This window comes from Oncorhynchus gorbuscha, linkage group LG11, assembly GCF_021184085.1.
Source record: "Oncorhynchus gorbuscha isolate QuinsamMale2020 ecotype Even-year linkage group LG11, OgorEven_v1.0, whole genome shotgun sequence".
NCBI lineage: Eukaryota > Metazoa > Chordata > Actinopteri > Salmoniformes > Salmonidae > Oncorhynchus > Oncorhynchus gorbuscha.
Window position 1 is genome coordinate 48,223,735 of NC_060183.1, and position 26,102 is coordinate 48,249,836.

Sequence of the window (26,102 nt, forward strand, 5' to 3'; positions counted from 1 at the left end):
AGTACATCTATATAACGTGTGTGTGTGTGTTTATGAGCAGCATGTACAGTATTGTCTCAGTGTTGGCTCAGCCAGTAATAACAGGAGAACATAAACTGAATAATGGAAAGTGCTTCACATCAAAGCAGTCCCCCTCCTCATCTCTCACTGCCTTCAATTGAATTTAAACTTATGCCCCTGTTTTATTTAACACTTTGTTAAAAAAATAACAAAATGTCATGCTCTCACTTGAGTGCGGTCAGATGATGGCTTCTTCCCTGGTCCTGTGTTTTCCATAGAAAGTGGAAGTAGCTAGTTAGACCAGACAGCTGTACAACCGGTCATAATAAAGGCTCTGCTGCTTATGACTCGGCACTTAATTGGTCAACCGCTAGCATTGATTAGATGAGTCAATTCACCTGGTTTCCCTAATCAGCTGCTTATTCAGGGGTCAATACTGCAGACACCGCAGCCCACCGTAGACCTGATCCATCTGTCTCTGTACCTTTTTAGTGTTGGGCTATAAAGACACCTCTCCCTCCACTTCTACTTTCAGCAGCAGCGGCCTCCCAACAGACCCAAACCCAAAATGGCGGCCTCGTCTCCTGCGGCGGCGGTCAAGCTGTCGGCCAGCCGGAGCACGTCTGGCGCCAGGAGGAGAAGGACGCGTTGTCGGAAGTGCGAGGCGTGCCTGAGGACAGAGTGTGGAGAATGCCACTTCTGTAAAGACATGAAGAAGTTCGGAGGGCCAGGTCGCATGAAACAGTCCTGCATCATGAGGCAGTGCATAGCGGTAGGTCTCCGACGAATCTTAACTACAGCAAGTCTGTTTGGCTTTTTATTGTGGTATGTTTTAAATGGTCAAACTAAAACTATCCTGCAAGGGACATTATGTGTGTGGACGTTTTGGAGTGAGTTCCTAATATGATGTTTGTGGTCTCCAGCCTGTACTGCCCCACACAGCGGTGTGTCTGGTGTGTGGAGAGGCAGGGAAGGAGGACACAGTGGAGGAAGAGGAGGACAAGTTTAACCGCATGCTCATGGAGTGCTCCATCTGCAATGAGATAGTCCACCCTCTCTGCCTCAAGGTAAACGGCTCAATGCAGTGTGTGGATGCTGTCACTGAGCCTCTCATATCTCTCTGTACGTGATCGATCGACTCAGTGTGAGCACTTACGCTACTGCAGTGTATTTGTTTATGGTTGCCCTTCCTCCTATAGAGGACTCCTATGCTGCAAATGATAAATGATAGCTTTGCTTCTCACTGTCTCACTTTTACTTGTGCTTCCTATCACCTCCACCCACTCAGTACTTTGTGTTCTTTTGTTCAGGTGAAAGATTCTGGTGGAGTTGTAAATGACGAGTTGCCAAACTGCTGGGAGTGTCCAAAATGCAACCATTCAGGGAAGACAGGGAAAGTAAGCATCTATGTGGGTGTGGAACCGGAATATCTAGCCTCTGTTCAAGACATCAAATGTATCGTAAAAAATACTTTAGAATTAAAAGTGTCCGGAAACAAATAGGCAAAAGATATAAAGTAGTCTTCTCTTGTTTCTCACCTTTTGGCCGTCAAGCAAAAAAGAGGACCAGGGTTCAAGTACGCGTCCAACCTTCCCGGGTCGCTGCTGAAGGACTCGCGATTGAACCGTGACATCAAGGAAGAGCCCGACCCGCCCAGTCTGCCAACATCACCCACTGGGACCACGGCAACCGTGGCCACAGTGAAGAGGAAGGCGGAGCGTGACGACACCCCAAAAACGAAAGCAGAGGAATCTCCTCCTCTGAAGAAACGTTCTCCCATGCTGTCTCTGGGCGGGCTGCCCCGACCCAGGCCTGAGGACAACCCTCTGAGGAAGAAGAGGATGCTGTTCGACATCAAAGATGAGGACGAGCCTCCTGTTGTCAAGAAAAAGGTGATTTATCCAACAGAGTGATCAGCCTGATCATGAATAATTACGTTTATAATGAAGTATCTGTACTGAGCATTCCTCTTGATTTGAGTTTATTTAGTCAAGATTCAATTACCAAACCGTAACCCTTGCCATTTGAGAATGGTAAACCCCTTACTTGTGAAACACTACTGGGAGAAAAATGTAGAAGATTATATGTATAAGGCCACTTCAAACTGTAAAGTGGATTGTAAGAAATGAATGTCAGAGTAACTGATCTGCTGCCTTTGTTCCTTTACAGAAGAAGCCCCCAAAACCTGATGACCTTTTGATCCCCAAGCTGTTAAAGACCATCAAGCAAGAGCAAGTAGATGAGGACGACGAACACAAAGACCATGAAGATGAAGAGGACAGATGCACAGGGGACAGGGTTGTAACTAAAGGGAAAAGAGAAGAGGAGGAAGAGGATGGAGATGAGGAGGAGGAGAAAGATGGTGGTGTAGAGGACAGTAAAGACGGTACAGTAAAGACTATGCTGAGTCCACTGCTACGGACGTCTAGAGCCAGAGAGAGTGACCAGTCCTGCTCCAGCTCTCCCCGGGCAGGGCCCAGCAGTGTAGGGTGCGATGCCCCAGAGAAGACACCTGGCCAGCTGAAGGCACGCAAGCGCCGCCGCCTCCCCAACAAAGAGCTGAGCAAGGAGCTGAGCAAAGAGCTCAATCTGGAGATTCAGAAGACCGAGGACTGCCTGGCCAATCAGAATCGCAGACCACTGAAGAGGGAGGACAGCCCAGCCAATAACAGCCGTCGACCCTTGAAAACTGAGGACACCTCGACCAATCCGAACCGCAGACCACCAAAAACAGAGGACTCTCCTGCCAATCATAACCGCAGGCCAATTAAGACTGAGGATGGTCTATCCAATCACAACCGCCGGCCATTGAGGACCGAGGACTGCTTAGTCAATCAGAACCACAGGCCAATGAAGACAGAGCCTGAGAGCGACGGGGAGGAGCCTAAGCCCAAGCGGCCACTCAACAACTGCACCAGTGACCTCGGAGACTGGCTCCACCCCAGAGGGCGGGAATTAAACGGGATGCCCCGCCAGCTCTCGCCTCTGGGGTGGAATCGCAGCCCTCCGATCACACCTATTTGCCCACGCCCTCCTCCCTGCCGCTCACCACCCAAGTGTGTCCAGATGGAGCGTCACGTGATCCGGCCGCCTCCCATCAGCCCCCCGCCAGACAGACTGCCCCTGGAAGACGGACAGACCCACATGATGCACAGGGAGGTGTGGATGGCCGTGTTCGGGCACCTCGCACACAGAGACCTTTGTGTCTGCATGCGCGTCTGCAAAACCTGGAACAGATGGTGAGTTTTCAGATGTGCTGTGGCTATCAGATAGAGCAAGGGGTCTGATGCCAAGTTAAATCAGTCAGTCTTGTGAAATAGTGGGTTGTGCTTCTCATAATGGACCTTGTTAATTGGAACTACAGTATGAACACTAAGCTGTAAGGCTCTCTAGCCTGGAGCTCTCACCTCAGTGTAGTCCTTCCACAGCTGTAGCTATGGCGGCTGTGTGATTGTGTGCTGACCTTCGCCCCTGCCTCCCCAGGTGCTGTGATAAGAGGCTGTGGACGCGGATCGATCTGAACCGCTGTAAGTCCATCACTCCCCTCATGCTGAGTGGCATCATCCGCAGACAGCCTGTGGCTCTGGACCTCAGCTGGACCAACATCTCCAAGAAGCAGCTCAGCTGGCTCATCAACAGGCTGCCAGGTAAACACCAGCCAGCAGTGTTGTAACTGAGGCAATGTGCAAATCCCTCTGTGCCTTTATAACAGAATGGTCTGAACTGTAGTGTGTGTGTGTGTGTGTGTGTGTGTGTGTGTGTGTGTGTGTGTGTGTGTGTGTGTGTGTGTGTGTGTGTGTGTGTGTGTGTGTGTGTGTGTGTGTGTGTGTGTGTGTGTGTGTGTGTGTGTGTGTGTGTGTGTGTGTGGTCTGAACTGTAGTGTGTGTGTGTGTGTGTGTGTGTGTGTGTGTGTGTGTGTGTGTGTGTGTGTGTGTGTGTGTGTGTGTGTGTGTGTGTGTGTGTGTGTGTGTGTGTGTGTGTGTGTGTGTGTGTGTGTCCATCTCTGTCCATGGTTCTGGGTACACACTGGAAACCTGCTGTCACCACTACTGTCTATTACAGTGCTTCTCTGTACTGAGGGCATTGACAGGAACATATTTAATGTGACTAGTTGTGATGGGTTTATGTTTGGCAATACTGTAATGCCGTCTTTGTTTCCATGGCTGGGCGAGCTGCTCCGGCATGTCTGACGCTTGTATCCCCAGGGTTTCCTTAAGTGTTTCAGCCCATTTGCTTTGTTTCTTATTAATTTATGCGGCGACTATAATTACATTTGCATAGTGATTTGTTTTTGTTTCCTTGTTTTTGAAGCCTCAGGTTAACGAGCTGTTGGAGACTAATATGATTCCTTAATGGAAAATCACAATTAGTCCCCCCCCCCAACGATTGAAAATAGCAGCAGAGAATGTTACACTAGTTGGAGGGCTTCTTTTTTTCCGGGGGTGGGGTGGGGGGGCATTGTGACAGTGCTAGGGTGTTAGCAAGAGAGAGTGATTGTCGAGTTTCGACCCCTGTTAACCCCTGACTGTTGTCCCTGCAGGTCTGCGGATGCTGCTGCTCTCAGGCTGCTCCTGGGTGGCTGTGTCTGCCCTCTGCACCGCCAGCTGCCCGCTGCTGAGGACCCTAGATGTCCAGTGGGTAGAGGGGCTCAAAGACGCCCAGATGAGGGACCTACTCTCACCCCCCACAGACAACAGACCAGGTATATTCCCACCATCAGTGTGTTAGAATGACCGTCTGGTCACGTGGTGGGGAGTTTTGAACAGCATGTCCATGTGTTTTGCGATACAGTCAGGCTGCTGCAGCCCATCCATGTCAGGTCTTGCTGTGCTCTCTGGTGCCCCCATGTGGCTGTCTTTACAGGCCACACAGCTGGAAACACTTGGACCTGATTGTGCTCCGAGTAAGGAAGCTTAAAACCAACTTGACACATTCAATCTCTCCGTCTCTTTCTGTCTCTCCTTCTCTTTCTGTCTCTCCTTCTCTAGGTCAGCTGGACAACAGGAGTAAGCTGCGGAATGTGGTGGACCTGCGTCTGGCCGGGCTGGACATCACAGACACCTCCCTGCGCCTCCTCATCCGCTACACGCCCCAGCTGACCAGGCTGGACTTGAGCTACTGCAACCACGTCACTGACCAGTCGGTCAACATCCTGACCGCGGCTGGGACCACCACCAGAGACTCGCTCACTGACATCAACCTCTCTGGTAGGAGGATACAAGGCCGTGTTACAATGCCTACTATCACTACGGACAGTGACTATGTCCGAATGTCCCTACAGCCTACTGTTTACTGAGAGTATTTACGACTAACAGTAACAGTACTAGTCACTAGTTAGAACATTTTGGTTAGAATCCAGACACAGCCATTGCAGACTGTCCGTTGCAACGTTCAATCGTTGCTTCATGGCATAGCTCATGGCATGTTCCTTACTGAGAGGAATGCCAATATGAATATAGGGCTGGGCGATATGTCCTAAAAATCATGTCTTGATTTTTTTTTCTAACTTATGGGGCGGTTCACGATATATCTTTCTCGAACGTTTTCTCACAATAAGACACAGCCATTAACAGACAATACACCTCATTTCAAACAGTCAGGAATGATCTAATGAATTCAGGGCTTGTTGAGTTAAACCTAAGCTAAATAGAATCCTTCCACAACCGTAAGACCCACTAATAATGTAATTATTTTATTAAAATAGTTTAACCTACTTTTGTGGTGTTGCAATAATCACTGATCTGGCTTTCAAGTGTGTTAATGACAAAGCCCTTTTTGTTATAAAATTACCCAGAACCATGTGTAATGCAAATCCACTAATGATGACGAACTTCTTCAGGCGGACATTATAGAAAACGAACACAGGTCTCATAAACAATATCTCAAACACAAGCCCACATGCCAGCGAGGAGCCAGCTAATATTCATATTTCAAGTCTAGCCAACTTGGATCTATTTTCTTGCTAAAAAGGCAGAACAGTTCAACTGTTATGAACACACCCTCCTGTCCGTCTCCAACTGTGTGAACAACATAGCGATTCTGTTGGACCAAACCTCAAATTCAAACCGATTGTTGTCAGAGAGGAAGAAGCTCTTTTATCATGAGTGGCAAGGGGAGGGACTTGGGGTCTGTGTGCAACTAGAAATGTGCACGCAGCACAGAAGGTGCGAAGGACACGAGACCAAAAAAGACAGAACGCTCAAAAACATAGACATTTGGAACACCGCGCTAAAACATACATTCAAATAAATGTTATAGATTGCGCAGCCCTATGTAAATAGCTTTAATTGTGCCTATTTGTGATGCTCTATTGGAGCCAATGGGGCGGAGTAAAACTAGGGCTCACAGTCCCCCCGGAGTGAAGCTCCACTACAAACCATAACTGAACCCCCCCCCGTGTTTCTCCACTCTGAGTAGTGCCCTTAAAGGTTGGATCAATGAGAGATAGACATTCCCATTATGAGACAGTCAGGGGGAACCGTGTGGCAGTCAGACGAATGAGGTCTCTGGCACCACTGATGTCTTATCCACCGTCAGTCACTCACTGACGGAACTGCTTGAAAGCTTGTTTAATGGAGCACTTGAAAGCTTGTTTAATGGAGCACTTGAAAGCTTGTTTAATGGAGCACTTGAAAGCTTGTTTAATGGAGCACTTGAAAGCTTGTTTAATGGAGCACTTGAAAGCTTGTTTAATGGAGCACTTGAAAGCTTGTTTAATGGAGCACTTGAAAGTTTGTTAATGGAGCGCTTGAAAGCTTGTTTAATGGAGCGCTTGAAAGCTTGTTAATGGAGCGCTTGAAAGCTTGTTAATGGAGCACTTGAAAGCTTGTTTAATGGAGTGCTTGAAAGCTTGTTTAATGGAGCACTTGACAGCTTGTTTAATGGAGCGCTTGAAATCCCCATGCACATGACTACGGTGAGATTTTGGTTTGAATCTTATATCCTAGAAAACAAACGAGCCGTAGGTGTATAGGAGGAGCCTATCTGTCTGTATACACACTGAAGATACTGAATGGTCTCCTATTACATCAACCTATCTTCCTCCTCCCTCCCCTCTGCAGTGTGCAACAGAGTCACGGACCAGTCGCTGGCCTACTTCAAGCGCTGTGGAAGCATCTGTCACATTGACTTGCGCTACTGCAAGCAGGTGACCAAGGAGGGCTGTGAGCGGTTCGTTGCTGAGATGTCAGTGAGTGTACAGTTTGGACTTGTAGAGGAGAAACTACTGCAGAAACTCTGCTAGCGGTTGAGAGAGAGACTGCGCTGTAAGCACTCGCTAGTTAGGACACTCTTCAGAATAAGGAACCGTCAAGGGGGGCGTCATCGCCATGGAGAAAGTGTTGCATTTGACAGAGGACATTTTTACAAGTGGCCGTGGCTCTGATACTCATTGAATGCCTCTTGTGCTGCTGAAAGAATCATGTTTTCCAAAACAGGATTTTCAACATGTAAAAGGCCACCTGGCATTACTGGACATTTGACAAAGCATGTTTCCCCCCCCCCCCCCCCGTTTTGTCTATGCCAAGATATTTAAGTTATTTTTTTATTTCTTGCAAATGAACAGGCAGTGTATGTTCACAACGGTGAAGTTTGACTTCTTTTGTTTAGTATGTGCTGTTGTTGCAGTGCACAGTTTATACATTTACACATCAATATTTTTGTATCAGATAGTGTTTCATACTTTTATGTGCCGGGTTGAATGCACTGATTTACAGTACCATTTTTGATGGACAGTATTCAATCTGTCTCTTGTTTTCTATTCTTTAGACTGTAGATTTATGCCAAGAGCAGTAGCTTGTTTTCTGTACGGCTGTTTTATATGTCATTTATTTAAGTGCTGAGGTTCATTTTTATGCGTGTAATTGTCTGTACAGTACACAGATACGTTCTCCTTTTCATGTTTTACCCAACTTAAATTTTTGAAAGATCTAGAAAAAAAATCTATTTGTACTGTTTGACAAATAAATATTACTGTCCTTTCCAAGGTTTATCAAGTCCGTATGAGTAGGCACCAGTGACTGTTTGCAAGAGGAAGCAACATAAGGCTGATTTAAAGTCTACTACTGCATAACAAGAATCTGTCCCGTTTTCATATACCAGGCCGGTGTGACATTATCATGGTCTGTGTTGTTTTTTTACAAGGGATTCCCACACCTATGGATGCAAGTTTTAAGTAGACACTTGCCTTTGAATAAAACCAATACAGTATGTACACTGAGTGTACAAAACATTAGGAACACTCTCAGTTTCAGGCCATTGACTAAAAGCTGTCGAAAGCGTTTCACAGGGGTGCTGGCCTATGTTTTCTCTCCAATGCTCCCCACAGTTGTGAGAAGTTGGCTGGATGTTCTTTGGCTGTTGGACCATTCTTGATACACACTGGAAACTGTCGTGTGAAAAACCCAGCGCCGTTGCAGTTCTTGACACTCGAACCGGTGCGCATGGCACCGACTACCATACCCCGTTCAAAGTATAGGTGGCCGGCGGCACTTTAATTGGGGAGGACGGGGCTCATAGTAATGGCTGGTACGGAATAAATGGAATGGTATCAAACATGACTCCCATGTGTTTGAAACCCATTATATTGACTCCTTTCCAGCCATTACTATGAGCCCCGTCCTCCCCGCCCAAGCCTCCTGTGGTTCAAAGGCACTAAATCTTTTATCTTGCCCATTCACCCTCTGAATGGCATACACACACGTGTCGATTGTTTCAAGGCTTAAAAATCCTTCTTTAACCTGTCTCCTCCCTTCATCTACACTAATTGAAGTGGATTTAATAAGTGACATCAATAAGGGATCATAGCTTTTACCTGTATCCACCTGGTCAGTCTGTTTTGGAGAAGAGCCAGGAGTTACTAATGTTTTGTACATTCAGTGTATATGATCTACTGGGGTACTGTACGGTCAGTGTCTGACAGGTAACTAACTACTTTATATTATACCTTAATTACACTGGTTGTAAGTAGTGGCTTTTTTTTGTGTATGCGGGCTATTATTAGACTATATACACTGAGTGTATAAAAAAAGGGTATGTACAGGAAATGACAAAAGTATGACTACTAGGGGCTCCTAATCGATGTTTTGATAAATCTCCTTTTTGTATGTGGACAGGACAGGTCTAACTAACAATCACCGTGTGTTCCCTGTGTGGTTGGGAAATGTATTAGTATATAATTGGTTCAACTGTATATACTGTAAATCTTTTGTGACTTTTGAGTTATTAAAAACTCATCCTAAATACCGAGCTCTCTATTTTTGGTCACACTTTTCCCCCCCCACAATCGTCTTAATTTATCTTTTTTGTTCATAACCAGTCTGTGCAATATGTAAACAAAACATGTGTGAAATATGTTTAAAATGTCATACATTGGAGTATCTATGAATGTTTTTTAGGTTCTGAAATAAATACCTTAAACATCAAATCTAGAGCAGTATGCCATTCTGTCAACATTGCATTCATTAAACCGGGAATAAACAATTCATTGATGGTAGCCAGTCGGATACAGCAAGAAGTGTGTTAAAAACATTACAGGATCTTTGCTTATTATTTTATGGCATAATCTTGTAATGACCAAAATAAGAAGTTCAAAGATCCAGGATTCCATTGACTGCCCATATAACTCATTATACTTTAATATCATATAGCTGCCTACAAGTGGCATCTTTTTTGAGAAGTAGCAGGATTATAATGAACAAACATGTAAATACAGTGACAGAGTTCGCTACCGTGTGTGATGTATAAATGGATCCCAGCAGGTAAGAACAAGACATTCTCCAAAGGAAAAGGAGAGAACTTTAATTGTGAGCTGTCACATGATCAGTAAGTGCTCTGTTTTTGATTGGCAGAACATCATATTCATCAGATCAAATTAAGTGCATTTACTGAAAAAAATTGCAATTCAACCTCTCAAAAAATATCAATTAATGCTAATAAATTATATAAGACTTCCAAAGCAAATGGAAAAATATATTTATCTATAGATTACATATCAGTAAACAACAATATTAGATATCATATGCAATACATTTTACAGCAATAAGCTTTTCTGCTATAACGTACCACAGGCATCAGTAGCTACTTTTTTAAAAGTCATTCAAAAAATCTGAAAGAACAGAAGCTGTATTTTATTAACTGATTCATGTAGAATAGACTTAGGTTATGCTTCCTTTTTATTCTCTTAAAAAAATATGAGAGATATCACAAGACACACCCACAACATGATAAAAGATATGTTTAAGTATAGGCACCGATTACCTACTTCTCGAGTTGAACACGGCCGATGGACAACACAAGCGGACAAAACGCCTATGGAAAAATAAATGGCATGATATTGCTTAATTAAATGGCAGAGACACATTGCCAGTCATGCCTGACTTTAATAAAAGCGACACAGAGCACAGGAATATAAAGCAAGGGATGATCCAGCCACAGTGGATGGCATGTTACCACAGTAGACAGTGTGCAGTAGACGGGAGCCTTATCCAAGCCAAACAAGATCATCAACATATGGATCATAATGTGATATCACTTGTGACTGACTAAACACATGCAAGAAGAGATGGGTGGAGCAACACTGAACCGAAGCCCCTTACTAACCCACAGCATGTGGCTCAAGTGTTTCCCTACAATCTAACCAAATCACAGAACACATTTGATTCATTTGAGTTTGGGCTGGATGCTGCTCCAATCTACAATGCATGGCCTGAAGTGAGGAGTGGCAGTTGGCATAGAAACCGCAATCAGACATCAGTAATGTACTGTAGTTGTGGTGTGGAGTTTGGCACCTAAAACACCCTACGATGTGTGTGTAGAACGAAACAGCACAGAAACATACAGACTGGTTTATAGACAGACAGTCCCTCACTCACACATAGAAGTATCTTTTTTTTATTTTATATTGCACATACTAAAGAACAGTGAAGGAGATACGTACAGTATAGCCTGGTGTGACAGGAGTGTGTAAACCATATCGACTCTAACCCTGGGATATCGTCATCATTTCCACCTTGATCACCTCAGCCACTCACCATAAACTATCACATCCAATTCAAGCATCCATGGGACCAACTCCGCTCCATGGTTATTTATACTTTTTTTTTTAAATGCTACAAACTGAAATGAAGCACTGTAAAATAAGATATTGTAGTTATTTTTGGAACGGTTCAGTGTGTGTTACACTAAAGACCTGTAGAAGGTCATTCAGTGCAGCCAGTGGGGTCCAGACCATCACTGGGGGGGAGTGGGACTTGTAGTTCTAGTAATAGAAGTGAGGCTGTGTGAAGCTGTCTGCTCTGCATGTCATTTCAACTGGAGGATGTGCACGTCTGTTGCATCCTTGGAAACGTGCACAGCCCATTCACACTCCCTCACTACAGATTCAGGTTTTCGAACATGTGCACACTGCCGCAGGTTCAATGTCCTCGGCTGAAATGCTCGCCCACGGCAGAGTTAAGACTTGAAGACGTGCACGGCCCGCACCACGTACTGCCTGCAGATGGGGCACTCGCTCATCCTCATCCCACATTTGGTACAGGTGACCATGTGGCCGCACTCGAGCAGCACACAGTCGATCACAGCGTCCATGCAGATGCGACACAGGTGATCATCAGAGGCCAGCTGAGCCTTCATACTATCTGTGGAGAGAAACAAGGTATGAGGAAACAGCATTACCCTACGCAGTACGCAGCCTGAGGATGGCCGTCTTCTCTGGTTCATTCACATACCCTACATCAGTAGCAGTGGAGCCCTCAGAAAACGGGCTCATTGTAATGGCTGGAATGGAATAATTGCAACAGAGTCACGTGGTTTCCATATATTTGATCTGTTTCATACCTGTTCCATTCATTCCATTCCAGCCATTACAATGAGCCCATCCTCCTATAGCTCCTCCCACCAGCCTCCTCTGATCAGTAGCTACATGATGTATGTAGTGTGTCAGTTTAAACAGCAGGATTAACTGGTCTCTCTCCAGAACAACACTTAGTGTGTTAAACAGCAGGGTTAACCTGGTCTCTCTCCAGAACAACACTTAGTGTGTTAAACAGCAGGGTTAACTGGTCTCGCTCCAGAACAACACTTAGTGTGTTAAACAGCAGGGTTAACTGGTCTCTCTCCAGAACAACACTTAGTGTGTTAAACAGCAGGGTTAACCTGGTCTCTCTCCAGAACAACACTTAGTGTGTTAAACAGCTGGGTTAACTGGTCTCTCTCCAGAACAACACTTAGTGTGTTGGTTAACTGGTCTCGCTCCAGAACAACACTTAGTGTGTTAAACAGCAGGGTTAACCTGGTCTCTCTCCAGAACAAACTTAGTGTGTTAAAACAGGGTTAACCTGGTCTCTCTCCAGAACAACACTTAGTGTGTTAAACAGCAGGGTTTCCAGAAAACAGCAGTGTTAAACAGCAGGGTTAACTGGTCTCTCTCCAGAACAACACTTAGTGTGTTAAACAGCAGGGTATAATGCAACCCTCAAGCCCTTTATATTATTAGGAAGGGTGTCTCAAAGACCTGCACTACAATGAAACCTGATGAAGATGGTGGGATTCAAATAATATGACGGGTCGTAACGAGGTAAGAGTTGTTAGGGACAGCGTTAATGACAGGATGAACGACAGGCCTTCAGTACTAATGAGATGATGGAAATGAGAACAACATGGAACCATGCCGGGAAATATGATCAGGATCCGACGGAAATTACACTTCAGCATGCATCAATATGGAGAGTTGTATTTTAAGACAGTGCTGAGCACTCTGTGGTTTTGCAGGTGGGATGATGGTGGAGTTAGACATGCTTTACACAATAATGCCTTACCTCCCACTGCACCATTGCATCTAGGTGGAGGATACGCCACCACTTCGAATGAAAGCACATACCAAAGAGCCATTAGTGATTCTAACAGGATACAAGCTCTTACTCCAATTCTTCCACCTCACGTAGTACTGAGAACAACTCCTGCACACAGTCATCTGATCCAGCAGTGAATGAGAAGTCACACTTCCACACAAATATGTGCATGTTATATACAACCCAACGACAGAGTGCTGAATGCTCACCTGCGGTCACGCTGTTGATGTTACTGACATTTTCCACTAAAATAAAATCAAGAAATGCGTTTTTAATACTGTGCTGTATCTGGAACTGTAAATGACACCAATAAAAAAAAACATGTTTTAACTTGGACAGTTTCTATGTGGTTGAAAATGGGGTTTAACTGGAGATTGATAAGCTGCAATGGTCATTATCAACAGGATCACTATGGGTTCTAGCTGAGGTTAAGGTTGGTTGGTAAAGGAGGAAATGATTCAACGTGGTGCTTACTGGACTTCCTGTTCTGCTCGTTCTCCCTGTAGAGCCGATGTACCCGCTCGATCAGCTCCCACTTCTCACAGCAGCCAGAGTAGTTGACAAAGTTACGGGCCAGAATCTCTTTGAGCTGCCGAACAGACAGGCTCTCAATGTCCCCCTCATTATCCAGGTCAGACAAAGAGGCCCGCATCCTCCTCTGCGTCACCGGACTGATCTACCAGAGAGAGAAGAGGAGGCCCTTCAGAAAACATGTGCAAGCCAACACGTTCAACTACGACTAGGTTTTTGTAGTGAACGCCATGGTCATTGAAGCAATAGCACAGAGTGAATCCTCTCACAAGAGTGGGTCAGTGAGTTCTCTTCAGTTAAACACATGTGGTGGAGACAGAGGCAGAGCTGGATGTCTCACCTCTATGATAGGTTCCCTGGCAGGTTCCAGGTGCAGGAGGGGGATGGTTGGAGCTTCCCCATGCGGCTGGGGTTTCCACAGAAAACAAAACATAGATCAAAAAGACGGTCAGATTCCGTTTTTGAAATGGTATGAAAGCAGATAAGCAGCTTTGAAATACTTGTTTTTTTCCCCCCCCGACAGGATGCTCCTCACTCTTTTGCCCACAAATCAGAATGTCTATAAAACACCACAGGGTGGGCTCTAATCACGAGACTTCCACTTGCAGTTAATCACATTGATATTTGATGTCTGATAAGGAAATTCGGTATGGAGGCGTGTCCTCTAAAAGGTTGCCCGGGTTACACTCAGTATTCAGCATCATTTGCTTCTTCTAATCTTCAAATCAGTGGTTAACTATTCCCTTTCTTGAAGGCGATGGCTTTATTAGGAGTTTGCCTGCGACCAGAATCCAATGGTCTTGGCAGGGATGCAGCAAAAACGCAGTGAGTGAGTCTGGTGAGAATGCGTTTGGCTTGTGGCATATTGCCCTGCATTAACTCAGCCCTTTATGTGCAATGAAGAGAGTAGCCTAGACTCCCCTCGTCTCTGTCTCCACTGGACCATAGCACATAAAGCAGTTAGCTAATGGGGCAGGCGCTGGGCATTCTGGTGTGACATCACAATGAGGGATGGGTGTGTAGGGGTCGGGGGACGCTGACGTCCCTGGTCGTACATGCACACACACGCGCTCCCTCCGTCACATTCCGCTGGACCAATAAGCCAGCAGGCTCCCAGCATGCACCTGCGTTAATAATGCATCAGCAGTCCTGTTGGTGGCGTGCAAGCCTCCCCGGCCCAGATGTCACGCTCGAACGATCGAACCGCTGTGCAAGCACCGGGCACCAGCGATGCCCATAACCAGCCGAGGGTGTTACAGTTGGTGCATTCATCTTAAGATAGTTGGTGAGACAACCACACATCACTGTCAGAGTACATCTCTCCTCGATAGCGGCAAAGACAGTGCTTCGCGGTATCACGATAGGAGGATGTTGATGTTTGGGATGCCGAAGATGATCCCAGGGACAGAGATGTGAGAAGTACTGTTGTCTTTCTCTTTCTCTCTGTCTTCTCAGTTACAGCTGTGCGGTTGAGAGGAATCAGAAGCCAGCCTGTGTGCGACTGAGCGTGACATAACCGACTCAGCTTAACAGGCTGAGGGTTTAAGCCTTGACTGTTGCTGACTGGCTCCAGCTCCCAGGGTGACACTGTAAACGCAGCTGTTTCCCTGTGTGAGTGAGGCACCTCATTCATGTCAAACACACACAGCACCAGACTGTATCAAACCTATTTTTTTTTCTGGCTGCAAAGAACAGGGCCTGACTGCAACACTACACTGCAATTACTAGACTGCTTGGGAGCTTTTTATGCTCCTATATTTAGCCTATATGGTTTTCCCAGGGGGTTACTTTCAGTAGGACTGGGGACAATCATAGCCCTACAAACCAGCACTAGAGATCTAGAACAGATTGCACGTTGCTGATTGTTATGCTTAGCTGTGACTTCACACTGACAAATATGCTTCCCACATCTGTGCCATGTGCTCTTCAAGCTTCACATTAATTAGCTTTGAAACAAGTAGGACAGATGTCAAAAGAGCAGGGAAGGCAGTAACGGAGGGGGGCAGACGTGAGGGAATGGGACCAAGTTTTGTGTGTGTGTGTGTGTGTGTGTGTGTGTGTGTGTGTGTGTGTGTGTGTGTGTGTGTGTGTGTGTGTGTGTGTGTGTGTGTGTGTGTGTGTGTGTGTGTGTGTGTGTGTTGGCGTGCGTGTGTGAGTGTGTTGTGTGTGTGTGGATGTGGATGTGCTGTGTGTGTGTGTGTGACCGCGTGCGTGTGCGACTGTGCATGTGTGTGTGAGTGTGTGTGTTGTGTGTCGTCACACCTGGCTCTGAGCGGTCCCTGAGCTGTCACTCCGGCTGAGAGGAGCGTCTCCCTGGGAGGCAGAGAGCACCGACTGCTCCGAGGCGGAGCGTCGTGTGGCTGAGGGGGGCGAGGCGTGGAGGGAGTGGGGGAGGGAGTGCAGGCTGTCTGTGTCCTCCTCCTCCTCTACAGCTCCTTGCGTGGAGGTGTTTTCCCCTGCTTCCAGGTGGCAGAGCACCAGGTCCACCAGGTCCTCCTTCTCCCTGCAGGTGTCTGTGGGGATGTTGCGCAGCAGCAGGTACTGGCGCAGGTCTTTAACGCGCAGCGCCATGAGCTGTGGTCTCTGGAAGGCCGTGCCGCGCAGGAGGTGACAGGTGGTGCAGCAGCGGAGGTTCTCCTGCAGCACCGAGCACAGGGCACAGAAACTCTTCTTACAGTCCGAGCAAATGTGCTGAGAAAGAGAGGGAGAGAGAGAGGGAGTAGAGAGAGGGAGTAGAGAGAGGGAAGAGAGAGGGAATAGAGAGAGGGAGAGAGGGAGTAGAGAGAGGGAGTAGAGAGAGGGAATAGAGAGAGCGGGAGAGAGGGAGTAGAGAGAGAGAGAGCGAGGGAACAGAGAGAGAGGAGTAGAGAGAAGGAGAGAGGGAGTAGAGAGAGGGAGAGAGCAAGGGAATAGAGAGGGAGAGAGGGAATAGAGAGAGGGAGGGAGTGAGGGAATAGAGAGAGAGGGAGTGAGGGAAAAGAGAGAGAGAGGGAGTAGAGAGAGGAAGAGTAGAGAGAGATGGAGTAGAGAGAGGGAGAGAGGGAGTAGAGAGAGAGTGAGTAGAGAGAGAGGGAGTAGAGAGAGAGGGAGGGAGTAGAGAGAGGGAGAGGGAGTAGAGAGAGGGAGTAGATAGAGGGAGAGGGAGCAGAGAGAGGGAGTAGAGAGAGAGGGAGTAGAGCGAGGGAGGGAGTAGGGAGAGGGAGGGGGAGTAGAGAGAGGGAGAGGGAGTAGAGAGAGAGGAAGTAGAGAGAGAGGGAGTAGAGAGAGGGAGGGAGTAGGGAGAGGGAGGGAGTAGGGAGAGGGAGGGAGTAGAGAGAGGGAGGGAGAGAGAGGGAGTAGAGAGAGAGGGAGGGAGTAGGGAGAGGGAGGGAGTAGGGAGAGAGAGGGAGTAGAGAGAGAGGGAGGGAGTAGGGAGAGAGAGGGAGTAGGGAGAGGGAGGGAGTAGGGAGAGGGAGGGAGTAGGGAGAGGGAGGGAGTAGAGAGAGAGGGAGGGAGTAGGGAGAGGGAGGGAGTAGAGAGAGAGGGAGGGAGTAGGGAGAGGGAGGGAGTAGAGAGAGAGAGGGAGTAGGGAGAGGGAGGGAGTAGGGAGAGGGAGGGAGTAGAGAGAGAGGGAGGGAGTAGGGAGAGGGAGTTAGTAGGGAGAGAGAGGGAGTAGGGAGAGGGAGGGAGTAGGGAGAGGGAGGGAGTAGGGAAAGTGGGAGGGAGTAGAGAGAGAGGGAGGGAGTAGGGAGAGGGAGGGAGTAGACAGAGAGAGGGAGTAGGGAGAGGGAGGGAGTAGGGAGAGGGAGGGAGTAGAGAGAGAGGGAGGGAGTAGGGAGAGGGAGTTAGTAGGGAGAGAGAGGGAGTAGGGAGAGGGAGTTAGTAGGGGGAGAGAGAGGGAGTAGGGAGAGGGAGGGAGTAGGGAGAGGGAGGGAGTAGGGAAAGAGGGAGGGAGTAGAGAGAGAGGGAGGGAGTAGGGAGAGGGAGGGAGTAGACAGAGAGAGGGAGTAGGGAGAGGGAGGGAGTAGGGAGAGGGAGGGAGTAGAGAGAGAGGGAGGGAGTAGGGAGAGGGAGTTAGTAGGGAGAGAGAGGGAGTAGGGAGAGGGAGGGAGTAGGGAGAGGGAGGGAGTAGAGAGAGAGGGAGGGAGTAGGGAGAGGGAGTTAGTAGGGAGAGAGAGGGAATAGGGAGAGGGAGGTAGTAGGGAGAGGGAGGGAGTAGAGAGAGAGGGAGGGAGTAGAGAGAGAGGGAGGGAGTAGGGAGAGGGAGGGAGTAGAGAGAGAGAGGGAGTAGGGAGAGGGAGGGAGTAGGGAGAGGGAGGGAGTAGAGAGAGAGGGAGGGAGTAGGGAGAGGGAGTTAGTAGGGAGAGAGAGGGAGTAGGGAGAGGGAGGGAGTAGGGAGAGGGAGGGAGTAGGGAGAGAGGGAGGGAGTAGAGAGAGAGGGAGGGAGTAGGGAGAGGGAGGGAGTAGACAGAGAGAGGGAGTAGGGAGAGGGAGGGAGTAGGGAGAGGGAGGGAGTAGAGAGAGAGGGAGGGAGTAGGGAGAGGGAGGGAGTAGAGAGAGAGAGGGAGTAGGGAGAGGGAGGGAGTAGGGAGAGGGAGGGAGTAGAGAGAGAGGGAGGGAGTAGGGAGAGGGAGGGAGTAGAGAGAGAGGGAGGGAGTAGGGAGAGGGAGGGAGTAGAGAGAGAGGGAGGGAGTAGGGAGAGGGAGGGAGTAGAGAGAGAGAGGGAGTAGGGAGAGGGAGGGAGTAGAGAGAGAGGGAGGGAGTAGGGAGAGGGAGGGAGTAGGCAGAGAGAGGGAGTAGAGAGAGGGAGTAGAGAGAGGGAGTAGAGAGCGGAAGAGTCACAACACATATTTAGAAGACAGGCGATCCCATCAGCCAGTCATGTCCATTCCTCCTGATCAATTAATTACTAGATTTAATTAATTATTTGGCCTCATGGACTCATTTAACTTTCCTGTTTTTGGAAATATATTAATTACAGCTAATGAGAGGGATTTGCCAAATTTGCTAAACAACAGCTTTCCTAAACAAGGACTTGTGAAGGTAGTAAATGACCTTTTAATGGTGTCAGACCGAGGCTCTCCATCTTTCCTCGTGCGCCGAGATCTTAGTGCTGCTTTGATACCATTGATCACCACATTCTTTTGGAGATATTGGAAACCCAAATTGGTCTACACGGACAAGTTCTGTCTTATCTGTTTGAAAGATATCTGTTTGTCTCTGTGGATGGTTTGTCCTCTGACAAATCAACTGTAAATGTCGGTGTTCCTCAAGGTTCCGTTTTGGGCCACTATTGTTTTCACTATATATTTTACCTCTTGGGGATGTCATTCGGAAACATAATGTTATCTTTCACTGCTATGCGGATGACACACAGCTGTACATTTCGATGAAACATGGTGAAGCCCCAAAACTGCCCTCGCTGGAAGCCTGTGTTTCAGACATAAGGAAGTGGATGGCTGCTTGTTCTAGGTCCCAAGAAACAAAGAGATCTTCTGTTGAATCTGACAATTAATCTTGATGGTTGTACAGTCGTCTCAAATAAAACTGTGAAGGACCTCGGCGTTACTCTGGACCCTGATCTCTCTTTGAACGAACATATCAAGACTGTTTCAAGGACAGCTTTGTTCCATCTACATAACATTGCAAAAATCAGAAACATTCTGTCCAAAAATGGTGCAGAAAAATTCATCCATGCTTTTGTCACTTCTAGGTTAGACTACTGCAATGCTCTACTTTCCGTCTACCTGGATAAAGCACTAAATAAACTTCAGTTAGTGCTAAATACGGCTGCTAGAATCTTGACTAGATCCAAAACATTTGATCATATTACTCCAGTGCTAGCCTCCCTACACTGGCTTCCTGTCAAGGCAAGGGCTGATTTCAAGGTTTTACTGCTAACCTACAAAGCATTACATGGGCTTGCTCCTACATATCTCTCTAATTTGGTCCTGCCGTACATACCTACACGTAGGCTACGGTCACAAGACGCAGGCCTCCTAATTGTCCCTATAATTTCTAAGCAAACAGCTGGAGGCAGGGCTTTCTCCTATAGAGCTCCATTTTTATGGAATGGTCTGCCTACCCATGTGAGAGACGCAGAATCGGTCTCAACCTTTAAATCTTTAGTGAAGACTCATCTCTTCAGTAGGTCCTATGATTGAGTGTAGTCTGGCCCAGGAGTGGGAAGGTGAACAGAAAGGCACTGGAGCAACGAACCGCCCTTGCTGTCTCTGCCTGGCCGGTTCCCCTCTTTCCACTGGGATTCTCTGCCTCTAACCCTGTCACAGTGGCCGAGTAACTGACCTACTGGTGCTCTTACATTCTGTCCCCCCCCTTGGGTTGTGCCGTGGCGGAGATCTTTGTGGGCTATACTCGGCTTTGTCTCAGGATGGTAAGTTGGCGGTTGAAGATATCCCTCTAGTGGTGTGGGGGCTGTGCTTTGGCAAAGTGGGTGGGGTTATATCCTGCTTGCTTGGCCCTGTCCGGGGGTATCGTCGGATGTATTCGGAGGACCTGAGCCCTAGGACCAATGCCTCAGGACTTTTTTTAACCTTTATTTAACCAGGCAAGTCAGTTAAGAACAAATTCTTATTTTCAATGACGGCCTGGGAACAGTGGGTTAACTGCCTGTTAAGTAAGGACTCCTTGCTGTCCCCAGTACACCTGGCCCTGCTGCTGCTCCAGTTTCAACTGTTCTGCCTGCGGCTATGGAATCCTGACCTGTTCACCGGACATGCTACCTGTCCCAGACCTGCTGTTTTCAACTCTCTAGAGACAGCAAAAGGGGTAGAGATACTCTGAATGATCGGCACAGCCAGAAGAGGATTGGCCACCCCTCATAGCCTGGTTACTCTCTAGGTTTCTTCCTAGGTTCTGGCCGTTGTAGGGAGTTTTTCCTAGCCACCGTGCTTCTACACCTGCATTGCTTGCTGTTTGGGGTTTTAGGCTGGGTTTCAGTACAGCACTTTGAGATATCAGCTGATGTAAGAAGGGCTTTATAAATACATTTGATTTGATTCCCTATGACATCACCATGTTCTAGGACAGAGGAGGACTTTATCTCATTTCTTGGCACATAAAATCTAAATAATACTATATGGCAAATTGCCCAGATATTCCTGACATTCACAAGCTTATCTCGGTTTACTGAGGCAATTCAGATGAATCGACTGACAGACAGCCAGTTTGAATGGAGATTTTTCCATGTCATTGGTGTGTAAATGAGATGCGGACCACTCTGACAGATCTATTCTTCAATCATCAGTGTTAATCCCCCTGAACCTCTGCTTTCATGACACAAATATCAAGCTGAGCCACACACACACACACACACACACACACACACACACACACACACACACACACACACACACACACACACACACACACACACACACACACACACACACACACACACACACACACACACACACACACACACACGTGTGGTTATAATATAACCCGGGACTGAATCTGCCATTGGCATAGCAACAGGTGTGAGCGGGCTGATAGAGCAGTCTGAGCCTGGAAGCTCAGAGAACGCTCCAGGGGCTTCCATCGCTGTCCCAGCATGCCACACTGTCAGACAACGCCTAGAGACACTCTGCCATTTACCTGTCTGCAGTCTAAGCTGGTGCCCTGGTGTGGCCATTATGATTGAGTACTTCATATGGAAGTTAGTTTTATTTGTTTATTTTTAAGGGGCGCATTCTTCCTCCTCCTCCTCATCTTCTTACACACTGTCCTCATCAGCGTTCTCATCATAAACAACATCATCATCGTCATTGTTTTACACACTAAAAACATCATCCCCCTCACCACTTACCTTGCGCCTGAAGACAGAGAAGGCCAGCCCACAGGCCTTGCAGAGCTGACCTACACTCCCTGCGCTGGTGGGGGGGTAGGTGGAGTACCCGGCGCTGGGGGCAAAGCGGAAGGGCCCCGCCCCGGCCCCGAACCCTGGCTGCTGCCCGCGCACCGTCCCTGTGCCCATCACCTCGTTCAGCAGCCCGCAGCATGATGCCCACATGGACGATGCCCCTGCCTACGACACAAACATTCACAGCATGCACGTCTGTTCTCCAAGTTTGAATGCCTAGTTTAGAGTCCTATTATCCATCTCAGTAGGTTCATAAACAATATGCCTTTGGCAGTACTGAAATCATAGTAGCCTGCAATGCAATCAATACAGTGCCCCAATTTCATCCCTTTTTTTACAACTTTTGTTGCAGGTCGCATCACTAAGGGAAAGGATCGCAGACTTCACACTTTATTTGTCATTTGTCCCTGAATCCCACAATGCCTCAGTGTGATCTTCCGCTGCTCAACAACCTTTCCCCTCAATGAACTACATGCCTTTGTGGCTCCTGAGTTCCTCTACAAAAGGCATTGAAATATTATAATACAGTCTCCGGGATCCTAGTGCATTGAAAATTGTGTAGCAGTGCATGGCGGCAGCCGGCGTATTCAGAACAGAACGTATTCAAAGGCCTGTGAACACTGGTGCAGCAGAGGCGGATGTTACGGTTTATAGAGCTTCAGAAGAAAGACTTAATAGTCTCTCAGACTGGAACGAACAGGGTGAAAGACACAAAAAAAAACAGGACGCTGGCTGCAAATACATTATTATGAGAACTCTTTGGGTCTGTTTGAGGTTGAAAATGACTGAGTCAAGCACCAGAGTAGAGGTTGACCGTTTAATCGGAATGGCCGATTTCAAGTTTTCATAACAATCGGAAATCGGTAATTCTGGACACCGATTTTGCCGATTTCTTTTTTTTACACCTTTATATAATCTTTATTTAACTAGGAAAGTCAGTTAAGAACACATTCTTATTTTCAATGACGGCCTAGGAATGGTGGGTTAACTGCCTTGTTCAGGGGCAGAACGACAGATTTTTACCTTGTCAGCTCAGGGATTCAATCTTGCAACTTTACAGTTAACTAGTCCAACGCTCTAACCCCTGCCTCACGAGGAGCCCGCCTGTTACGCAAATGCAGTAAATCAAATTTTATTCATATAGCCCTTCGTACATCAGCTGATATCTCAAAGTGCTGTACAGAAACCCAGCCTAAAACCCCAAACAGCAAGCAATGCAGGTGTAGAAGCACGGTAAGAAAGTAAGAAGCCAAGGTAAGTTGCTAGCTAGCATTTAACATAAACAATCATAATCACTAGTTATAACTACACATGGTTGATGATATTACTAGTTTATCTAGTGTGTCCTGCATTGCATATAATAGATGCAGTGCGCATTCGCGAAAAAGGACTGTCGTTGCTCCAACGTGTACCTAACCATAAACACCAATGCCTTTCTTAAAATCAACACACAGAAGTATATATTTTTAAACCTGCATATTTAGCGAAAAGAAATTCAGGATAGCAGGCAATATTAACCAGGTGAAATTGTGTCACTTCTCTTGCGTTCATTGCACACAGAGTCAGAGTATATGCAACAGTTTGGGCTGCCTGGCTCATTGCGAACTAATTTGACAGAATTTTACGTAACATAACATTGAAGGTTGTGCAATGTAACAGGAATATTTAGACTGATGGATGCCACCCATTAGATAAAATACAGAACGGTTCCGTATTTCACTGAAAGAATAAATGTCTTGTTTTCGAGATGATAGTTTCCGGATTCGACTATATTAATGACCAAAGGCTCTTATTTCTGTGTGTTATTATGTTATAATTAAGTCTATGATTTGATAGAGCAGTCTGACTGAGCAATGGTAGGCACCAGCAGGCTCATAAGCATTCATTCAAACAGCACTTTCGTGCGTTTTGCCAGCAGCTCTGCTGTTTATGACTTCAAGCCTATCAACTCCCGAGATAAGGCTGGTGTAACGATGTGATGTGAAATGGCTAGCTAGTTAGCAGGTTGTGCACTAATAGCGTTTCAAAAGTCACTAGCTCTGAGACTTGGAGTAGTTGTTCCCCTTGCTCTGCTTGGGTAACGCTGCTTCGAAAAATCAAATCAAATCAAATTTTATTTGTCACATACACATGGTTAGCAGATGTTAATGCGAGTGTAGCGAAATGCTTGTGCTTCTAGTTCCGACAATGCAGTGATAACCAACAAGTAATCTAACTAACAATTCCAAAACTACTGTCTTGTAAGGGGATAAGGAATATGTACATAAGGATATATGAATGAGTGATGGTACAGAGCAGCATACAGTAGATGGTATCGGGTACAGTATATACATATGAGATGAGTGTGTAGACAAAGTAAACAAAGTGGCATAGTTAAAGTGGCTAGTGATACATGTATTACATAAGGATGCAGTCGATGATGTAGAGTACAGTATATACATATGCATATGCATATGAGATGAATAATGTAGGGTAAGTAACATTATATAAGGTAGCATTGTTTAAAGTGGCTAGTGATATATTTACATCATTTCCCATCAATTCCCATTATTAAAGTGGCTGGAGTTGGGTCAGTGTCAATGACAGTGTGTTGGCAGCAGCCACTCAATGTTAGTGGTGGCTGTTTAACAGTCTGATGGCCTTGAGATAGAAGCTGTTTTTCAGACTCTCGGTCCCAGCTTTGATGCACCTGTACTGACCTCGCCTTCTGGATGATAGCGGGGTGAACAGGCAGTGGTTCGGGTGGTTGATGTCCTTGATGATCTTTATGGCCTTCCTGTAACATCGGGTGGTGTAGGTGTCCTGAAGGGCAGGTAGTTTGCCCCCGGTGATGCGTTGTGCAGTCCTCACTACCCTCTGGAGAGCCTTACGGTTGCGGGCGGAGCAGTTGCCGTACCAGGCGGTGATACAGCCCGCCAGGATGCTCTCGATTGTGCATCTGTAGAAGTTTGTGAGTGCTTTTGGTGACAAGCCAAATTTCTTCAGCCTCCTGAGGTTGAAGAGGCGCTGCTGCGCCTTCTTCACGACGCTGTCAGTGTGAGTGGACCAATTCAGTTTGTCTGTGATGTGTATGCCGAGGAACTTAAAACTTGCTACCCTCTCCACTACTGTTCCATCGATGTGGATAGAGGGGTGTTCCCGCTGCTGTTTCCTGAAGTCCACAATCATCTCCTTAGTTTTGTTGACGTTGAGTGTGAGGTTATTTTCCTGACACCACACTCCGAGGGCCCTCACCTCCTCCCTGTAGGCCGTCTCGTCGTTGTTGGTAATCAAGCCTACCACTGTTGTGTCGTCCGCAAACTTGATGATTGAGTTGGAGGCGTGCGTGGCCACGCAGTCGTGGGTGAACAGGGAGTACAGGAGAGGGCTCAGAACGCACCCTTGTGAGGCCCCCGTGTTGAGGATCAGCGGAGAGGAGATGTTGTTGCCTACCCTCACCACCTGGGGGCGGCCCGTCAGGAAGTCCAGTACCCAGTTGCATAGGGCGGGGTCGAGACCCAGGGTCTCGAGCTTGATGACGAGCTTGGAGGGTACTATGGTGTTGAATGCCGAGCTGTAGTCGATGAACAGCATTCTCACATAGGTATTCCTCTTGTCCAGGTGGGTTAGGGCAGTGTGCAGTGTGGTTGAGATTGCATCGTCTGTGGACCTATTTGGGCGGTAAGCAAATTGGAGTGGGTCTAGGGTGTCAGGTAGGGTGGAGGTGATATGGTCCTTGACTAGTCTCTCAAAGCACTTCATGATGACGGAAGTGAGTGCTACAGGGCGGTAGTCGTTTAGCTCAGTTACCTTAGCTTTCTTGGGAACAGGAACAATGGTGGCCCTCTTGAAGCATGTGGGAACAGCAGACTGGTATAGGGATTGATTGAATATGTCCGTAAACACACCGGCCAGCTGGTCTGCGCATGCTCTGAGGGCGCGGCTGGGGATGCCGTCTGGGCCTGCAGCCTTGCGAGGGTTAACACGTTTAAATGTCTTACTCACCTCGGCTGCAGTGAAGGAGAGACCGCATGTTTTCGTTGCAGGCCATGTCAGTGGCACTGTATTGTCCTCAAAGAGGGCAAAAAAGTTATTTAGTCTGCCTGGGAGCAAGACATCCTGGTCCGTGACTGGGCTGGGTTTCTTCTTGTAGTCCGTGATTGACTGTAGACCCTGCCACATGCCTCTTGTGTCTGAGCCATTGAATTGAGATTCCACTTTGTCTCGGAGTGGAGGGAATAGCGGAGGGAATAGCTGCATTGTTTATATTCGGACATGTTACCAGACACGTTGCCCTGATTAAAAGCAGTGGTTCGCGCTTTCAGTTTCACGCGAATGCTGCCATCAATCCACGGTTTCTGGTTTGGGAATGTTTTTATCGTTGCTATGGGAACGACATCTTCGACGCACGTTCTGATGAACTCGCACACCGAATCAGCGTACTCGTCAATATTTTCATCTGACGCAATACGAAACATGTCCCAGTCCACGTGATGGAAGCAGTCTTGGAGTGTAGAGTCAGCTTGGTCTGACCAGCGTTGGACAGACCTCAGCGTGGGAGCCTCTTGTTTTAGCTTCTGCCTGTAGGCAGGGATCAGCAAAATGGAGTCGTGGTCAGCTTTCCCGAAAGGGGGGCGGGGCAGGGCCTTATATGCGTCGCGGAAGTTATAGTAACAATGATCCAAGGTTTTACCACCCCTGGTTGCGCAATCGATATGAATGATAAAATTTAGGGAGTCTTGTTTTCAGATTAGCTTTGTTAAAATCCCCAGCTACAATGAATGCAGCCTCCGGATAAATGGTTTCCAGTTTGCAAAGAGTTAAATAAAGTTCGTTCAGAGCCATCGATGTGTCTGCTTGGGGGGGGGGATATATACGGCTGT

General features: G+C 47.2%; 2 protein-coding genes across 16 annotated transcripts in view; one reads left to right on the forward strand and one right to left on the reverse strand.

Annotated features, from left to right (window-relative positions):
* The window catches only part of LOC124048818 (lysine-specific demethylase 2B-like), a 52,545-nt gene extending 43,121 nt beyond the window's left edge, over positions 1-9,424 (forward strand). For 6 of the 11 annotated variants that reach the window (XM_046369925.1, XM_046369924.1, XM_046369917.1 and 3 more), the window contains 9 exons: positions 536-772; positions 924-1,067; positions 1,311-1,409; positions 1,554-1,892; positions 2,170-3,239; positions 3,484-3,647; positions 4,541-4,702; positions 4,989-5,207; positions 7,062-9,424. In XM_046369925.1, the coding sequence (XP_046225881.1) occupies positions 536-772; positions 924-1,067; positions 1,311-1,409; positions 1,554-1,892; positions 2,170-3,239; positions 3,484-3,647; positions 4,541-4,702; positions 4,989-5,207; positions 7,062-7,243 (2,616 nt within the window). In that variant the 3' untranslated portion in view covers positions 7,244-9,424. Of the gene's footprint in view, positions 1-535; positions 773-923; positions 1,068-1,310; positions 1,410-1,544; positions 1,893-2,169; positions 3,240-3,483; positions 3,648-4,540; positions 4,703-4,988; positions 5,208-7,061 lie in introns of all 11 variants that reach the window. The other 5 variants (XM_046369919.1, XM_046369918.1, XM_046369921.1 and 2 more) reach the window with 5 other exon arrangements.
* Positions 9,425-9,778: 354 nt separating this feature from the next.
* Positions 9,779-26,102, reverse strand: part of LOC124047846 (E3 ubiquitin-protein ligase RNF34-like) — a 41,788-nt gene continuing 25,464 nt past the window's right edge. For 2 of the 5 annotated variants that reach the window (XM_046368165.1, XM_046368166.1), the window contains exons 3-9: positions 21,187-21,405; positions 15,642-16,070; positions 13,720-13,785; positions 13,323-13,524; positions 13,058-13,093; positions 12,816-12,857; positions 9,779-11,636 (exon numbers count right to left, since the gene is read on the reverse strand). In XM_046368165.1, the coding sequence (XP_046224121.1) occupies positions 11,452-11,636; positions 12,816-12,857; positions 13,058-13,093; positions 13,323-13,524; positions 13,720-13,785; positions 15,642-16,070; positions 21,187-21,405 (1,179 nt within the window). In that variant the 3' untranslated portion in view covers positions 9,779-11,451. The remainder of the gene's footprint in view (positions 11,637-12,815; positions 12,858-13,057; positions 13,094-13,322; positions 13,525-13,719; positions 13,786-15,641; positions 16,071-21,186; positions 21,406-26,102) is intronic. The other 3 variants (XM_046368168.1, XM_046368167.1, XM_046368169.1) reach the window with 3 other exon arrangements.